Here is a 17,022-nt window from a genome sequence, read left to right as displayed (position 1 = left end):
AGAAATTCTGGCTCAGTGAACCTAAGGGACTGCAGTCATGTGGTGACTGTAATGTAGAGTTGTGTTCATCATAGGTATGGTAAGAGATGTAATAATCTGAGCTGGGAGCATGTAGATATTGCCCCAGAATGGAGCTTTGAGGAACCCTGCATATATTCTTTGTTAGCTCAGATTCATAATTACCAAATGAGACAAAGTAGTCCTGATCTATTTGAATCAAATAAGCACAGTACCACAAAGTCCCGCCCACTTCTCCAGTCTGCCGAACAGCATGTTGTGATCAATGTCAAATGCAGCACTGAGATCCATTAATATGAACACTGATTTTTTTTTTTCACTGTTAAAATTTCATTTAAAACATAAATGCAGTCTCGTTGCTGTGGTGTGGTGGAAATCTGGGACGCAAACGATAAGCCTTTCAATGATCTTTGCCAAAAAACAAGTTGTTTAAACGTGTGGTGTTGTGAGTTTGAGTAGACATATTCATATCACAAAAAAATTCATGTACACACATTTTACAACTCAATATTTTTATGTTTTTGATCAAAATATGGTAAAATGTGTGATTCTTTGCATATACAATTTGAAACATCTGCCTGTGGACTTTTTGAAAACAAAATCTGCATTTCTGCATAATATTCGGACCAACATAATCTTTCTTTTATGTGTGCCTATTCCTCCAGTCCTCCACGACATCACTATTAATGATGAAAATATCTGTTTATCCCTTTCTGTTCTTTCTGCGTTTGTTTTCTGGTAATCTTCGGTGAAATGCCGAGGCTCATGCAGGGTTGCCATGCAGGCCGGTCAGCGGGGCGAAGGGAGGAGCGTTGGCCTCGGTGTGAGGAGTCGATGATGAAGGAAAACTCTGGGAGGCAGCTGTCCCTTCTGCTGAAGGGAAATACATCCTGGCTCCCTGGATGAGCAGGGAAGGACAAAAGAAACAAATCAGACATCTTTTGAGTGAACTAAACAATGCAATTTGTGATTGTGGTGGATCGCGGAGATGTCTGGTCCCGGTAGTCCTGCAAACTGGTCCTGAAGTCCACTTGGACCCGATCGGGATTGTTGAAAATAAATGGAGTCATCCAGCAGGGAGGACGATGTAGTGATTGTCTCATTATTGAAAGAAGAACAAAAAAAAAAGAAACTGCACAACTATCCTAAATAAAAAATAATTAACCTGGTAATTCCTCTTCCTTCCTAATAAAGAGAATTAAAAAAACAAAACTATTGGTATACTTATTGTTTAAACATTATCAATATTTGGCATCAAAAATAAGGTTTGATTTTATGAAAATGTTGAGAGTAATAACTTTAATGTTGCCGCCTGCATTGTTTGCTTGTTGTCTCCACGGCACATTAAACGTTAAACTGTGGATGTGTCTTGCCCATGGTCCTGCAGGCTAACACGTAGTCCTGCTCATCCAGCATTTCACAATGCAATCCACTATTCTATGTTTTGAATGAGATCACGATAAAGAATGGATGTCGGGTGGAGATGAGGCAGTTTGAGCCCTTTGCATGACTATGAGGTGGTTAGTGTCACTTTCAGAAATGAAGACGCAGACAAAGTTCAAAAGTGTAGACAAACTAGACCACACACATACATATGTGTGTGTGTGTGTGTGTGGACCGCATACTGACTGGGTGGAGCTGTTGAACTGTGTGCCTGTCGGCGTCCATCAGCAGAGGAGCTGTCGGAGAAGAGGCTGTACTCTGAGAGGGCTCGGTCCCAGGGCTGCTACTCCTCTGACATACACAAAACACACACACAACACACACACACACACAGATGTAAAAGGCCATTATAGATGAAATGATATAGATGATTAAGAGCTAGGAGCAGTCTCTGGTTACAGCATCGTTTTGGCCATGATCATGGTAAGTCTGCACCCAGATGGACGTCACGCCAACTCGAAAACATTCTACTGTGATCCTATAATTTGGAATAACTGAAAACAGATCAGGGACGACTGTAATCTGCAAAATCAGTTCAGTCATACAATAGGCCACAATATACTTTATTGTCCCCGTCTGGAACCAGGTCTTGGACTCAAATTGTCATGACTGTGGGTTTTTGTTGCTTTGGTCTCCGGGTTTATTTTGTAGTCCTTCTGTCTTGTGTTGTCATGTGCTTTGCTTCCTGTCTTGGTTTCCATCCTTTTCTGTCTCCCAGCTGTGTCTCATTGTCTCGTCAGCCTTGCGTCTCTTCTCCCCAATCCCCATAGCCTGCCCTTGTGTTTCCACACCTGTCTGTCTTCGAACCTCATCAACCCTTGTGTATTTAGTAGTGTTTCCTTTCTGTCTTTGCTTGGTTGTTTTATCCCCGATGTGTGTCCACCACCTGATCTGTCCTGCCTATGTCCTGGTCTTTGTCTGGATTATTGTTTGTGAGTTTTGTCTATGGTTTGGATGATCTTGTTCTTTGTTTTCTTGATTGTGTTTTTGCCCTTGTGGCCCCCCTTAGGTTTTGGACTTTGTTTTTTGTTAGCTTATCATTTAAATACACCTTTTTTTTTAACTGCATTTGGGTCCTTACCTCCTTCATTCATAGTTTGTGACCACGAAGTAACACAACCAGTGATAAGAACAAGCTACATATTGCACGACCCCTCATCATGCCATGAAGCTGCTCTAGGCTGATCCAAACAAGCTTCATACAACCTTTTGGTTGATCATTTAAAACAAGCTGAAACGTTACTGTAAATAATAATTAAGCAGATAAAAAAAAATCACGCTGCATGTAATGCTGCCTTCCTGTTGTAGTTTCTTAAGCAAACTCCCCAAAGATGTCGATGTGTAGATTGGTGATAAATGAATCTTCGGAGTCAGGCAGGTGGAATGAGAATTATCTTTATTCAAACAGATATTAAGCCTGAGTCCGAAACCGTGCAAAATGATACTTAGTTACTCCCTTATATGGGCTTTACTTCCTATAGCTGGTGTGTAACGCACACACAAAGAGAGACATCACTAATTTATGCCTCAGGGCCTCATCAGACAGCTAAGCTTAATTTACAACTAGACCTCGTCTTATCTTCCTCCTAAACCTAAACATTCCTTACAACTCATGCAACATCTCGGTATAATTAAATCCCAACTAGAATGTGTTGTTGTTCAACTGACCAGATACTACACTGTCCCGCCTACTGACACCCACTACAAGTGTCGTTGATATGAACCAAACCAAAAGTATCTATAAAGAGTATCCTATTGAAGGAGCAGGTGCTGCAAAATGAGCAAGATTCATTATTAATATCAAACCCAGGAGTGGTAGCAAGGATCCAGGTGTGCCTTCAACTTTTTATTCCGTAATATTGATACTATGCACACTATCGTTATTATAGCTGTTATGGGCTTGAAGATTGGAGTATGCGTGTGTTTCTGGTATTCTACATTGCAAATGGAGGGACGGTGTAATTTCTTTTATGACTACAGCAGCAGAAGAACATGAGCCCATCCTGACGAGTGATAAACAAATGAAAAATCTCATAACGTCTCAATAACTCAAACGAAGGGCGTTTGCTTCATCCGTTTTTCACATTCTAACAGGCACATTTATCACTCGGTGGTGCACACGGCCAGTGACAGGGTCACTTTATGATGCAGCACGCATTCTTCCTTTCAAACCCCTTTGATGCATTTGGGCCACAGTGTTGTTCTAATCTAATGGGTGGTCCATCTGTTCAATCCAAAAATGTTGGGAGCTGCAAATCTATACATTTCAACATTTCACTATCTTTTATGTAATCTATTGCACCCAGACAGAGAAAACATATGAAACATCTGCAACCTGTAACTGTGTCAATGTCAATAAATCTAACCATCTCATAGGTATAATAGCAAATATAGGATGAATAATTCCAGGCATCAGTTTGCCTGATTTGCAGATCTTGATTCCTAGAGATCTGGAACTGTGATATTAAATCTTACACAGAAGAATCTTCACCTTTCGTGCTTGAAAATGTTATTAAGTGTGGATGTCCCTCAAAGTTAATGAAGGAACCTTCAAAGACTGAAATTCAAGGATGCTACGTCATTCGATCCCGTTGAAGGATGCAGGCGTGCATCGCCCACGCTCCTAAAACACCCACAATCCCATGCACCTGATGGCTTTCTTGTCTTTTATTTTTTTAAATAAGAAAACTTTCTGAACAGTTGCTGAATCTTCGCTCATTCGTTCTACAACACCTGACTTTTTATCGTTCTTGTGCTCGTTCAGCGAGCTTCACCCAGCAACGTTGGCACAAGCTCAAAGAAGCCAGCAACGGAAAAAAAGAGACAGCGAGGAAACAGCATGTCGGCATAATTTCACATCTGAAACACCCAATATGAAAACACTGTATCCAATAAAAATATAGGATTTGGAATGTGGGAGAGATACTGAGCGATCAATGACGTACTGAAGATTTGAGATTTGAGACATGAGGAGGAAAATCTAAATACATTCCTACTAAGGAAACGATCAGCTTTTGATTGCATTGGAAATACTGATATTTACAGAAAAAATACTTGAATGAATGAAATGAAAGCATGCATTGATGGATGACATATAGAACGTCAACCTGTGGTCTGTTCATCCCCTGCAGCGTTCAGGATCTCTCAGGCCAGATCAGCGAAATCTTTTCATAAACCACAGCCATGTCGAATTTCTGGTGTTATGTATGAGGTTTGGTGGAGGCAGTTTTCAATCCAAATCCCAGGTCAGACCTGTCGGTGGGGCTGATGAAGCCGCTCTGGGTGATTTGATGAACCTTCTTGGCCGGACGAATCAACCAGGGCCGTAGATATCTGATCTTTTCTATTATTGATTCATATGCCGTTTGGCCTTCAACATAGTCCAAAAATTATGCGGAGGGAGCAGCGAGCAGTACTACAAGATGTCATTTCCCCCAAACTGTCATTATTGATTATTTGACATGAAACACAACATATTGTAACATACTGCAGGTTATGGAACTGTTATATGTTGCTATTCCAAGCTGTAATGTTGATGTTGATGCAGTTGCTAAGTTTCCTTGATGTCAGTGAACCTGTTCGGAGACTGTGACGCCTGTCAGTCAGTCTGCGATGATAGGGAGCGTGTTGGAGAGAGAGGCTGGCGGATGAGAGGAGAGTTTAGGAGTGCTAACTTTGTTATTTTGGCGTTGGCTACGGCCCACAGGAGCCTGTGTTCAAAGATAAATAAAGAACGGAGAACCCCAACTAAACTCTCGTAGCCGTTATTTGAGGGACGCTACAATATCTAAGAGCTCTAACCAGGATTTTGTTGTCACTAGTTTTTGATTGTTTTCGATAAATGCTGTAATGTCCTTGCAAACCTCAGTAGTATGACGAACATGCAAAGCATATGTATCCGAGTACATTTGGAGTCTTTGGGGTTTAGCCTGGTGGGTGTGTATTTGACTTGGCTCACTGGATCACACCAGGGCAATTTGATCCGTACCGTGCCTCGGCCGTTGACCCCACAGGGGGTCCCCAGCTGGCTTGAACTCAGACTGCTCCAGCCCAAACAGGCCTTGTACATACGTGATCACGTCCTAAAACAACACACGCATGACTTAATGTTGTTTTCAAGGAGCGCCGTCTCAAAGTCAACCCAAGAGAGAACAACACAGAACACACATAGTAAACACTCTGAATGCATCTTGAGAGTATGTCAAGAGTTGGGTACAGCCTGCATCAGCACATGTGAGCGCATGTGAGTGCATGTGAGTGCATGTGAGTGCATGTGAGTGCATGTGAGCGTGAGCCAGCGACTGCGAGCAGACAGCAGATTTTTGGACGGAGACAGACAGCGGCATTTTGATGATAAAAGAACCAGTCTGGTTCCGCTCCGTTTACTCGCAATATGTGCAATGATGTGCAGACGGAATTGTCAGTAAAGTTTCAGTCATGTTCTCTGTGTTGTTCTCGACTTGAGACGGCGCTTTTTGAAAACGACATCAAGCCATGCGTGTGTCGTATTACGATGTGATCGTGCCGAGGCATGGTACGGATGGCCCCGGTGTGAGTGCGCCCTTAGTTAACACTTAGAGGCAACCTATGTTCATTAAATAAGGATTGTTTTTGATAAGCTGTGGAACCTATTTCTACCTGTATTTTTAATGAACTGTTAAGCTGTTGCAATTTGAGTAAACATATAACTTATATTTTACTTGATAAAATGAAGACAATATATGCACTCATATGACATTGTAGTGTTTTACAGTATCTGTAGCTATTTACGTGATCCATCAACCGGCCCTCTTCCAAACTAATTGAATAGCAGTGTAGTGAGCCCTTCGTGTCTCTGATGATTTAAAGAAGCTGGAGGAAGAGACATGAAGGAATGCTTGTGATGAACCTCACTGATAAATCCAACTGAGGCGTGTATCCTGACACTCCTGGTTACCCCTGCCCTATCAGGGTTTTTCCACTTTGTCACTTTTAATCACCCACTTTGTCAACATTTGTCTTTGGCGCCTCTTACAGCATGGAGATAGAAGAGAGGTTTTTCTGCAGGTTGCAATGTGAGAGCGAGGGGGGCACAAGGAAAATGATGTGCCAAACTAAAGTGAAATATATATTGTGACAAAAGTATGTGAACAGCCACAGAATCAGATACTTCAAGCTTGTGTTGGAGCTCTTCTGCCTCATGTCAAGCCTTTTGCAGAGTAATTTGCTGTCAATTGGTCTTAAATGTAACACGTCTACACAATATGGGCCTCTTTTAAGTGTGTGTGTGCGTCTTACCAGGTCCTTGATGCTGCCCAGCACCGCTGTAGTGAAGATGCCAGTGAAGAAGGCCACGAGGTTCAGGCTGGCGAGCGTCCAAATTAAAACGTAGAGAGTGAAGACTTCCTCGCAGCTTTGTACTCCAATAAACTCATAGTAGTTGCTGAGGTAGCCTCCACTGTAGAACAAACAAAAGCTCTGTTTATTAGGAATAATATGTCAGACATGAATATTAAAAGATAAGAAAAAGCCTGTGATTTTGGTGAAAATTCTCAAAATGGTAATTAGTTAGAGTATACAGAGATAATGTAATTGTCGTACTTGGCACAGTCGTAGAGGTCGCAGCAGTAGCAGGTCCCACTTCGAACCGTCATGCTACAAGACTCCTTTGGACTCCAGCACGACACCTGAAAAAGGAAAACGCGAGTTCAAAATGTGTCGGCGTTCACCTGCAAACACACGAGACACGGCCGCCGTTTCCTGAGTCATGTTAACTCACGGAGGTGTAGAAGTTCTCATAGACGTAGCCGCTGCCGCTGCTGTAATACTGGCATCGCTTTGCTTTCAGTGGACGCATGTCCTAGCAAAAGTTAATATATAAAGAGATTATCATCGACAGGAATTCAAGGCAACACCCATCCATCTTTACTGAGGATGAAAACAAGATGTTAAAAAAAACTGTTGAGTTTGGAGTCTGTTTTGTGATCATTTTCCAAAACTCACTCAGTCGACCTTCAGCACAAAATTTGTTTATGGCTCTTTTAAATTGGTAAAATAATGTTTCTTTTGAAATGCATTGGAAATGTTTTCTCTGGTAAAAAAGGGTGGCTTTTATTGGTTTGGTTTATTGACAGCATTTCAAATATCTGGTTTCAAATTAGCTGAAGAATGATAACATGTCGTGCTTGTTATCTTCAAAAAGTGACCTTCAACACATTAAAGCACGATGACATTAATTACAGCCATTCATTTCACATGATGGTTAGTTCCTCGGTTGCAGTGCATGCAGTTTAATCGCAGCATGCTGGGCTTTATTCCCTCATTTCTACTCTGTCGTTTTGGCAAATAAAGGCGAAGAATCTCAAAAAACAAGCTCTTCCAATTGTATCCAAGCCAAGTACACACAGTACAATACTTTTTTGCGAAATACTCGTTCTTGCTGGGAGTGAGATGAGATGCTTGATAAGACTCTGCGTGCTAAATACGAAGCTAGAACCTATAAAGGTGGTTATTTCTGTCTCAGCAGGGAGGTGTTTTTTTCACAGACTGAGCGGATCCGAATTAGATTTGTCTGTTGTTATTTAAGAGGTCAGACACAGGAATGCAGCTTTGACTTTTAATCTGTTAAATGTTCTTCAGGGAGGCAGCTTGCTCTCCATTACTGCACCATCAATCACATTCAGTCACTATATCATTGCACCGAGCCAAAGGTGGCTGGACATCCAATCTGACAGCGCCTCTCCGAGCCAATCCACTTTGTTTTTCTCAGGCTCAAATCGAAAAGATGTTACACAAACTGAGCTTCAAGTTGTGGGAACAATATTGGGTAAAACTTTATATTATGGTACACATATTAGCCATTAACTAGCAGCTAATTAGAATACATATTAGTAGTATATTGGCTGTTAATTAGTCTTATTTTATTAGTTTTAATAAATGCAGTACAAAAACGCAGAAATGTATATTGCATACATTTTTTGGGCTGAGTATGCTTGTTGTTTTCTAGTGGAAAAGGTCAGTGTCACTGGTTCGGTCTAGTCTTTGGCTTTGTATCAGACCGGTTTGAAAATGTTTAAACCGGCCCAAACCTATAAGCTAACCTTAGAACAACTAACTTTAACCTTAGGACTTTGCCTCGTTCAAATCACACACATCTGCTTGTTTGTGGAAGAGACTGACGTTACACGTTACTGATGTAGACTGTTTTTGTCAGATAACATCAATAGTCATAGAAATGCAGTTTCATTGGGGGAGGGATTTTTTTTAGGACTAAACGAATTGTGGTCTCTAAAAATCTTTCTCCCTCTCTGCATGTCATTTAATGATATGATGATATATGACATTTTTATTTAGTGAACTCACTACGTTTATAGCTGTTTATTACTTCCATTAACCTCTGTATTTAGTCATCAGGATATGCCGAGATTCATGTCACAATGGGAAATCAGTCTCCAGGTCCATCCGAAGTGGCTCCATGTTTGAGAATTTTCAAGTTCGACTGCAAACACGGAGCCACTTTGTGTAAAGGTGAGTGGTCATAAAAGTCAAACCCAGGCCAAGATGTATTCTTTGAATGCTCTCGTTGTACTGGATTTATCCTATAATATCCAATGTTTAAGAGTGAGTTTGTGTATAGGAAGTGGTCTAAATATTGGTAGAATTTGTTTATGTAGCATTTTTCAAAACACAGTTACAAAGTGCTTCACAATAATAACAATTTGAAATGAAAGGACTAGAAGACTAGAAGCCATACAACTCAACATTATAAATGCTAAATAAATTATTTTGCTATGATGGTTGCCTTTTACAGTGGGGTCCTAAGGACTCCTAAATTGTCATTGAAATATTTATTTGGTTCATCTACCACTGAATCTGAATAGAAACTGTGCATCTCAATAGACCACAATGTCTTTCATCATATCATCTACGGGGTTAGTAAAAGTCAACTACTTGTGAATTGGCAACAAGCACGATGTCACTTTAGAATGGGGAACATATTCTCAGTTATAAAGACATAATTGAGAGTTATTTGGCCCAAATTAACACCTTGTGTTTTGGTAAGAATAGACCGTATTTATGAAGCATTATTAAGGGAGAATGACTATTCTTGTGGTACTACCACCCTATAAGGCCCATACAAAGCAAAGCCTATTAAGGTTGTAATGCATGTACTAAAACTGCATTACCTGCTATCAATAAGCAGTAGTTAGGAGATTATTGAGGGAAAACTCTTAGTTGATGGCTTATTAGTTGTAGAACAAGGTCATCGGAATAAGGAATTAATAAGTGCTTTATAATGACTAATTAACAGCCAATATACTACTAATATGAATGCTCATTAGCTGCTAGTTAATGGCTAATATGTGTACCTTAATATAAAGGGTTACCCAATATTGGCAACAGAGTGACGTAGGAACCCCCGCAGGGCCCAAAAAGGCTCACAGCGGCCCTGCACAGTGGTTTGTTAAGGCTCGGGGGCATCCTGTTACCGCTCTTTGTTTTATCGCCCAGCACAGTGGTATCTGGTGTTAACGGTGTACAGACGGGGGTGCGTGCTAGCTCACCATGTTAAAGACAATGCAGACGCCGTCTATCATGAGGCACAGAAAGGAGCTGATGATCCCGAAGCTGAGGAATGCGATCGCAGCCGTCAGCTGCAGGAGGAACAAAGAACAAATCAGAGACCTTCCACAAAACAACAAATGACTTGTGTTGTGTGATCGCAGTTTGACAAGAATGCAGATCGTAGCTGAGAGAGAAGTTTCTTTTTTCCCCTATCCAACAGTTAAAAGGTGTGAAGCTATTTGGTTTCTTTGCAGAAGTGATTAACCCTTTAACTGAAGAGAATATTGCTTTTAATGTAAAAGGTCTTAAGTTTATTGATTGTGAAAAAGAATGTGGGTATCCTCCAAATTTTAATTTGGTTTTCCTTCGCAAAACTTTTCCACCAAGTTTCATAAAAATGTCCATAATCCTGACAAATTAACCAAACCACATACATAACCTCCTTGGTGAAGCTGATAATGAGAACTGTTTTCAATTACGATATTATGAAAACAACAATGTTTAATAAATGTCAACTTTTATACCCTTGTATTATGTGAGTATATGTTTGTTTAACTGTTACACTTTTTTTCCATCATAGGAACTGCGGGTTCACAGTAGTCTACAGGCTGCAGAAGGCCTGTTATCAGTCTCCGAACAGAAATATGATAGCCCTGTTTGTTTAAACTCTGACTCTTCCCAATCATAATGTTATTCCTGCTCGTGAGAGCAAACAAACCAAGATAATTGTATGAGCGCTCTGTGACTGACTGCAGTGCTGAGAGTCTAAAGAGTGAAGGTAAGATACACTATCTCAATTTACCACATCCTGGAAAAATAGCATTGGTGGAATTAGCTGATTACGAAAACAGTTTCAATTCCACTGTCAAACTGAAACAGGTTCCTGCCATCTCCTGATATTTTAACTTCTTATCACACTTATGACACGGATAAAAACATGATTGCAACTCCAACCAGCTCTATCCGAGGCAGAATCCTGTCAATGAATTCACTTATGTCCACCGTGAACAGAATGATCTGATGTTTTTAACATTATAATAGGTTACATGGACTTGGAATGTTTTACTGTCTTGCAACGTGGAATCAAAGCAGATTTATTTACCACTACACAGATACACATCAGATCCAGAAATATTTGACCCCACATGATATATGTGGAGGAAGAGCTAATTAACCTTTGGACAGTTTATGGAAAGACAACGGTTTATGAATAACACGATTACAGCAGACACATTCCATTAATTGAGCAACATTGTTAAACAAATCCATCCATCCATTTTCTACCGCTTATCCTGTATTCAGGGTGGAGCCGATCCCAGCTGTCATTGGGCGAAGGCAGGGTACACCCTGGACAGGACGCCAGTCTATCGCAGGGCTGACTTGTTAAACAAATCAAATGACCTAATTTCCAGTGCACACGCTGTAAAAGGATTTAGTAACTTGCTATTATTAGCTAATGTACTTCTATTACAGTACCTGTCTAAATAATCTTCACTTTGATAAATGGGCACCGACTCGAGAAAAGAAAAAAATCCTGAGCTGCATTACAAAGTTACTGTGAGGAACTTTTAACTGGTTATGAAACGGTCTCGATCTTAATGCTTGTCATCGGGTCTGATTCCCTGTGAAATCGGATTAACAGCAACAAGCCCGCCGGAGACAGACCCCGATCCGGCTTCTCTGCTGCCCTCATCTTGCAGTCGGGGCGGAGCTCCCTCTGTGCCAGGGAGCAGCAGCTCCTCCTCTGGACAAAAGCAGAACTTCACCTCGCTGCTCTGCTGACCCCCGCTGGGAGCCGACCCCACACTGCTGAATTGTTGAGCCCTCTGGAATGAAGGGAGGGAAGGGAGAAGCAGGATCTCGCAGTAAAAGTTATCCTCAGGAACCGCCAAAATAACACAGTTAAAGTTCCTCATTGTAGCTTTAATGAGAAGAATATGTGTTGAAGGAAAACACAGTAGATTAGCATCAAGCACTGGTTTCCCATTAAATTCTACTGCAGTGGTTTACAAGCAGCATGTTAGTAGTTATGCTAACGCAAAGCACAAATAACCTACTCACTGTTTTGGATTTGAGAAACAACTAGGAATGTAGGAATGTTTCAGGCTAGCTCGTGTTAAAACAACAGCCCCGTTAAAGTTTAAAGAAAATCTGACCTTGATGGCTTTGTTCTTTGTGCTAAAGATGTCCCAGGCAAAGAATCAGCATCCACGCCAGTTTCTCTGCTTACTTAGTTATACTTTTACATGCTGACATTTAAAATGAGAATAAGAAAAGGAGAACTGCCTCCTCCTTATTGATGTAATTTAAAAGTGGGAGGCCACAAGATGTCTGCCATGTGTTGCAATGCCGTTGGTCACCATTTTAACCTTCGTACTCCAAATACTGAGGTCAAAAATGTCCGGCCAAAAAAAAAAAAAAAAAATTCAAATTGATGCAGGTCCACGTTAGAGGAGGGAGGCCAAGTATTTAAATCCTTCCAGATTCAGGAGTTAGGACAAGCCACATCTACAAATTAAGGCATTGTGAAATACAGGAGTCTATCTCCAACATGGGCCCTGAGCCCGTTTGATCCACAATGGATGTATCAATGTGCTTAGCATCTCCTTCTACTCACTGTATCTTATTCTCTTTGCCTGTGGCACCACTAATTACGTTTGTTTCAACCCGTCCCTCACCCTTCTGCCACACCAGGCAGAAAATAACACAGTGTCAGAGTATTGGAGTTCTATTGACCTGTGGGAACCCAGGGGTGTGTGTTTGTGTGTTTTAAAGTGTAAAATGTGTGTTTTAAATCCACCTAATGCAGGGTTCTGAGGCCCATTCGCTTTATTCTGAATTGACTAAATAAAAATATGGAGGACACAACCTCAGAGTCCTCAATAGTTGATAGAGGCATGCGGCCAACACACACTTTCTTTAGGGCAGGTCGGGCTGGGTGTGCACAGTGAAAACATGAGGAAGAATTATGACGGATGCAGGTATCGACTGTGCAGGAGAGTATACCAGCTGTTTGCGGTTTTCCTCCAGGAGAAGACCCAGAAGCCCCAGGAAGGATCCAAGTGTAAGCTGCAAAGAACATTATGTCATGACCACAGCAAGTGTTAATGCAAAAATAAAGACATTCTTGAGAATTTGACACTTTGGTATGATTTGGTTCTCTTCCAAGAGAAGAATTCAAGAAAATATTAGTACTTCACGGCTATGAAAATGGCTCCTGGGAACAATGTTTAAAAATGTACAGTAGCTTTCATGCTACATACTGTTGCATGGCCTGAATATTCTCACAGATGTAGACAGAAACATACGGTGGCGGATACAATTTAGGACAATTTACTTACTATAAGACAAATTCTGACAGAACTATCAATCATCAGTTTCACAACCTACCTGAAATGATTTCCGCCTCAGGACTAGCATACAAAACTTGTGGCCCAGGCTGCGAGACTAAAGGGTTGCAGCTGAATTCTCATAATAGATATCAGATGCTGCGGGATGTTTTGATGTTTTTTTTTTAAACTCCCAGCTCATTTTACTGGTAGCCTAGAAGTTCAAAGCTAATCTGTGATCTTGCGGAACCTCGCCGAATAAATGATGAGTCACGGAGAGACAGATAAAAGAGCTTACAATAACTCCGGAGGTGTAGCCGGTCACATTGAGGCTCTCTGTTCGGGTCGTTGTGTAGACTCCCAGCACCACCAGCAGCAGGGACAGACTGAGCATGCCCAGTATCAGCCACAGAGCTCTCTTGACCCTCATCACCATCTCTGCAACCACAGAGGCGAGAAAGAGAAATCTGTTATATGGCACAGCGCACAGATAAAAGACCATCAACCAGACACTTTCCTACCCGCATATTTTAGTTTAATGAGGTTGTTTTGAGGTTGGTAAAACAAGCCCAATTTGATTTAATTCAATTTCCCTTAATGTAATTGTCCAAACTGAGATCCAAACCCTCCGTCTCCGTCTCGTTCACTTCAAATGTCATGACTGTTTACAACTCGGTGTCCTGGAGCAAAGCATTGGAATGAATCATGTTGCTCAAATTTAACCCTCAAGCTATTTCAATCACATCGTTTCTTTCTTGCTTTTCTTAAACACTGCATCTATATCTCTACGTGTGTTTTTAAAATGCGCACCTAAGCTTTAGCGACAGTGAGGAAGCCTCAATGTCTACCCTAAAACTGGTACACGGATCCTCATTTTAGTACTATATTATTCCACAAATATTAAAGTAATGCTGTAAAATATGAAATACCATAATGTGCATTTCATGTCCTCAATATTGAACATCAAAGACACATTTATATTAAGGCTTAACACACAGAGAGCCCTCTGATTTCCTATAACCAAATTACAAATTGAAATAAAAACCTAATCCTCGTCACTCCGAGGCAACTGGCTATTGAGAGGCACGCAGGAAAATTTTGACACAAATTATTATGAAATGATAATAGCACAATGTTACAAGTAAAAGTCCTGCATTTACGTAAATCAATAACAGCCTATTTGCAACAAAATACACTTAAAGTAAAAGCAGTCTGTACTCTGTATATTATGTTACTAGATGATTAGTGATGCATTCATGTGGAAACATCACTAATGTTGCAGCTGGTAACCATGGGGCTAACTGCAACTACTTATACTTCTGAGGTGATGGTGTTTCAGTGAAAACTTATGTTCATGAAGGTGAACTCACGTGCAGTCACGTGCCAGCCTAAACAGTTATAATCAACTAAATAAGTCTCTATCAGTTTATTCGGTCAAAAGACTTAAAATAAATAACATTTAAATGCTGAAATGGCACGATGAGTAATTAAGCAATTAAGGTTAAATATAATATGCAGCAGCCATTGTCATTACCGTCATTATCTCATGTACCTGACCACATCTCCGCCTCTTATCCTTGAGATTCAATTACCTGGCGCTCGGCTCTTTGGCACCCGTTTGTCTCGGCCCGTCGCTCCCTGGATCCTCGCGGTCATGATGGATCCACTCAGTCCGGGTCCAGTTCAGGTTTCAGCTCAGCCTTTTACACAAACCTCTCAAAGCGTTGTGAATCCCCTGCTGTCCGTGCGTGATGCTGCGGCCTCTGCTGCGTTCATGCACGATCGGAAACGAGCGCTTCACTCCTTAACGATCCAGGGTAATGAAGCAACAAGTGTTGCTGTTATATTAAACTATTATGCTAATTGGACTGACTGTGCAGGAGGATGAGAAGGAGAACATGCGCGTATGTGAACGCACGTTCAAAACAGATGTTGATCAGTGGGAGTGAAACCTACATGGCCAACAAAATAAGGGGCGGGGGGGGGGGGGGGGGGGGGGGGGGGTGTAGGGAGCAAGAATAGCAGAAACGCCTATTGACAACATGTTCCTCTCTCTATGCAATGTTATTCCATGCTCGCTTCACTCCGATATGGTGTGTGGTAGTTTATTTAAACACAGTCGTGTGGAAATATACAACATTTTAGCACTAAAGTGAAAGAATAAAGACCTTACAGTTGAGAGCTTCCAGGGCCTCAACATCTGGTTCCTAAGCAGCAGCAGCAATGGCCCTTGTCATGTCAGCTGATGTTACATTGTATTGGTGCATGTTTCCAAAGAAATTATCAGTTTAATTATCACAAACCAGGTGAATAAAATATGCATTTTGGGCCCCTCTCTCTAATGTTGAAACGCCTTAAACTTGTATTCTTTCTAATGGCCATCAGGGGGCGACTTCTTCGGTTGCAAAAAGAAGTCAGATTATATCTTCTATTTTCTTCTTCTCACTTTGTTTTATGATGTGAAGCACTTTGAGTCTGCCTTGTGTATGAAATGTGCTATACAAATAAAGTTGCCTTGCCTTGCCTTGCCTATATAGAAGTCTATGAAACAGTGACCCTACTTCTCATTTGATTCATGACCTCAGTAAAATGTAAACCTGTAGATTCTTCTATAACACAGCATGATGTTCATTTATTATTATTGTTGGATACGTCTGCTTGCGGAGAGGTTTTTTTTTTTCTTTAGTTATAATTTTTGCACCTTGCATCTGCAAAATAAACTGCATCACTTTTCACTTGAGTTCTGTGAGCTGCCTCCTGCTTCCTGCATTGCTTCCCCAGCGTAACCTCCTGGTTGCATCCCGCATCCCACATGTGAGTGGTGCAATACCTTTTATCTCACACTATACATCACATTACATTCCAAGCATTTCACAGAATAGTAATGATCACGTAGCACCAGGATGAGGGATTACTTGAATTTATATATATGTTAACCTTTTTATCTGTGACAACCAAATCCTCAAGGTGATCAATCAAAACAGCCAGATAAATATGTGTGTGTGTGCTGTTGTATATGTTGACATGAGCTGTTGACCTATTGAGATAAGAGGATTCAGCTCAAGTCCTAGTTCCTGACATCTGACCATGGCCGACATCTCACATTCTGTCTGCTGATTAACTGGAGTGGAAACAATGTGGCATATATATATATATATATATAACCCGGGTCCCGGGTTCGATTCCCGGGTCGGATCCGGGTTCCTTCTGTGTGGAGTTTGCATGTTCTCCCCGTGGAAGTGTGGGTTCACTTGTTCTTGGGGGATATGTAAGCTTCACTTTATTGTCTGTGGTGTGTTCAGCACACCTTGAATATGTGAAAAAATAAAGGACTGTGTATAGCTGTAAATATATGCATTCTTTCATTCAGTAATTGGTATATAAATCCTATGAACAAGTAACATTGTGGAACACATTTTTTTTTAGAGTTCATAATCTTTAATGGAACATATTTCATTATTAGTACCGAAACTCAAGCAGGGCTGAGGTTCTAGGTGGTTTCAGGTGATGCTTCTTGACATTTTTATACCCCTTTTCAAAAATATATGAAAATCATCTGTGGAGCTCACAGTGATTTTAGCAATTACCAAACATGAATGTTCAGATAAAAGGATGTAGTCTAAGCTCCTTAAGTCACTGTAATTCCATAAGAAGGCTGCGTATATATATGTTAACCTTTTTATCTGTG

The 17,022-nt window shown here is 40.9% G+C and overlaps 1 protein-coding gene across 2 annotated transcripts; it reads right to left on the bottom strand.

Moving 5' to 3' along the window:
• Positions 1-582: 582 nt before the first annotated feature.
• LOC311019955 (transmembrane protein 255B) lies at positions 583-15,069 on the bottom strand. 2 transcript variants are annotated; one of them, XM_084019624.1, is made up of 9 exons: positions 14,927-15,069; positions 13,633-13,772; positions 13,012-13,074; positions 10,005-10,094; positions 7,220-7,300; positions 7,042-7,127; positions 6,739-6,898; positions 1,648-1,752; positions 583-916 (listed from the first exon to the last, which is right to left on the bottom strand). In XM_084019624.1, exons 1-9 carry the CDS (start codon positions 14,988-14,990, stop codon positions 782-784), a joined length of 924 nt encoding a protein of 307 aa, XP_083875750.1. In that variant the 5' UTR covers positions 14,991-15,069; the 3' UTR covers positions 583-781. The 2 variants fall into 2 exon arrangements, with proteins under 2 accessions (XP_083875750.1, XP_083875751.1); XM_084019625.1 differs by lacking the exons at positions 13,633-13,772; positions 14,927-15,069 and adding an exon at positions 13,396-13,608.
• Positions 15,070-17,022: the final 1,953 nt, after the last annotated feature.

The sequence above is a fragment of the Eutrigla gurnardus genome (genome assembly GCF_963514095.1).
Source record: "Eutrigla gurnardus genome assembly, chromosome: 10".
Taxonomy (NCBI): Eukaryota; Metazoa; Chordata; class Actinopteri; order Perciformes; family Triglidae; genus Eutrigla; species Eutrigla gurnardus.
The sequence above is the reverse complement of the archived record's forward strand: the minus strand, read 5'-3'. Positions and strand labels throughout refer to the sequence as shown.